This window comes from Myotis davidii, unplaced genomic scaffold (assembly GCF_000327345.1).
Source record: "Myotis davidii unplaced genomic scaffold, ASM32734v1 scaffold1342, whole genome shotgun sequence".
Classification (NCBI taxonomy): domain Eukaryota; kingdom Metazoa; phylum Chordata; class Mammalia; order Chiroptera; family Vespertilionidae; genus Myotis; species Myotis davidii.
This window is the reverse complement of record NW_006293228.1, coordinates 67,158-68,495: the sequence shown is the minus strand read 5'-3', so window position 1 is coordinate 68,495 and position 1,338 is coordinate 67,158. Positions and strand designations below refer to the sequence as shown.

Below are 1,338 nucleotides of genomic sequence, written 5' to 3'. Positions count from 1 at the left end.
AGGAAATAAGCCAGTCAATGAAAGAAAAATACCCCATGATCTCACTCATTTATGGATAATAAAGAACATTATAAACTGATGAACAAAAATAGATACAGAGGCAGAGCAGCATCGAACAGACTGTCAAACTACAGCAGGAAGGCCAGGGATGGTGGGAAGAAGGGGTAAGAGATCAACTGAAGGACATGTATGCATGCATATAAGCATAACCAATGGGCACAAGACACTGGGGGTAGGGGAGGCTGAAGGAAGGTCAAGGAGGGGGAGGAGACATATGTAATACTCTTTGTAATACTTTAAGCAATAAAACAAAATTTAAAAAAAAAGAAAATGGGAAAACCTTAGATTCATTCTGGCTGGGAAAAAAAGATTAACTCCTGTACTTCACTTTCCATATGTCTAAGAATGACATAATATTAATATAGCACTGTAATTATCAGGGTGTTGGGAGTTACACAGAGTATCTGATAGTACATTAAGTATAAGTGAGCTATCTATTGGCAGTCCATAAAAGTCAGCCTGAAAAGAAACAGCATCACATGCCTCTTATCATTATCACCTGAAATGACTTGTCTTAAATTTTTGCATAAAGTTGTACCAATAGGTATTAATAGCGTTGAAATATCCAAATATAAGATATAAGAAATGTATAAAAGAACTATAGTATATTATTCCCCAAATGTAATACTGAGCACAAAGATCACTTGCCTGGGAAAAATCCTGGGGAGAATTTGTGCAGGGACACCATCATGACTTTGGAGGTGAAACTGAAGGCATCTTCCACACCTACAGAAAAAGAAACAGAAGAGTCACTTAAAATATGCAACTCTTGTTTTCAACAACTGAAACTCTAGAAAGCAGCTGTGGGAAGGAAGAGAGATGAGAAGGTAACGATAATAAAGCTAACAAGCCGAGGAATAACATAACAAAACCCTCTGGTCTTTGACCTCTGCCATTACTGGAGGAGGTTCATTTTCAAATTCATGGTAAATTATAATTGGACTTCTCTTTTCCAAGCAATGGGATGCCCAGACTCTTTTGGACAACCTGTTCAAAAAGTGGGAGGGCCCTAGCTGGTTTGGCTCAGTGGGTAGAGAGTCGGCTTGCAGACTGAAAGGTCCCAGGTTCAATTCCAGTCAAGGACACATGCCCGGGTTGTGGGCTTAATCCCCAGTCAGGGGGGAGGCATGCAGGAGGCAGCCAATCAATGAGTCCCTCTCATCGTTCATGTTTCTATTTCTCTCTCCCTCTCCCTTCCTCCCTGAGATCTATTATATATATACTAGAGGCCTGGTGCACAAAACTTTTTGCACTCGGGGCGGGGAAGGGGGGGCCCTC

The 1,338-nt window shown here is 41.0% G+C and overlaps 1 protein-coding gene across 1 annotated transcript in view; it reads right to left on the bottom strand.

Moving 5' to 3' along the window:
• Nucleotides 1-1,338, bottom strand: part of LOC102752858 (histone deacetylase 8) — a 45,205-nt gene that overhangs the window by 37,096 nt on the left and 6,771 nt on the right. Inside the window, exon 3 of the mRNA XM_015565964.1 lies at nt 709-786. Within this exon, the coding sequence (XP_015421450.1) occupies nt 709-786 (78 nt within the window). The remainder of the gene's footprint in view (nt 1-708; nt 787-1,338) is intronic.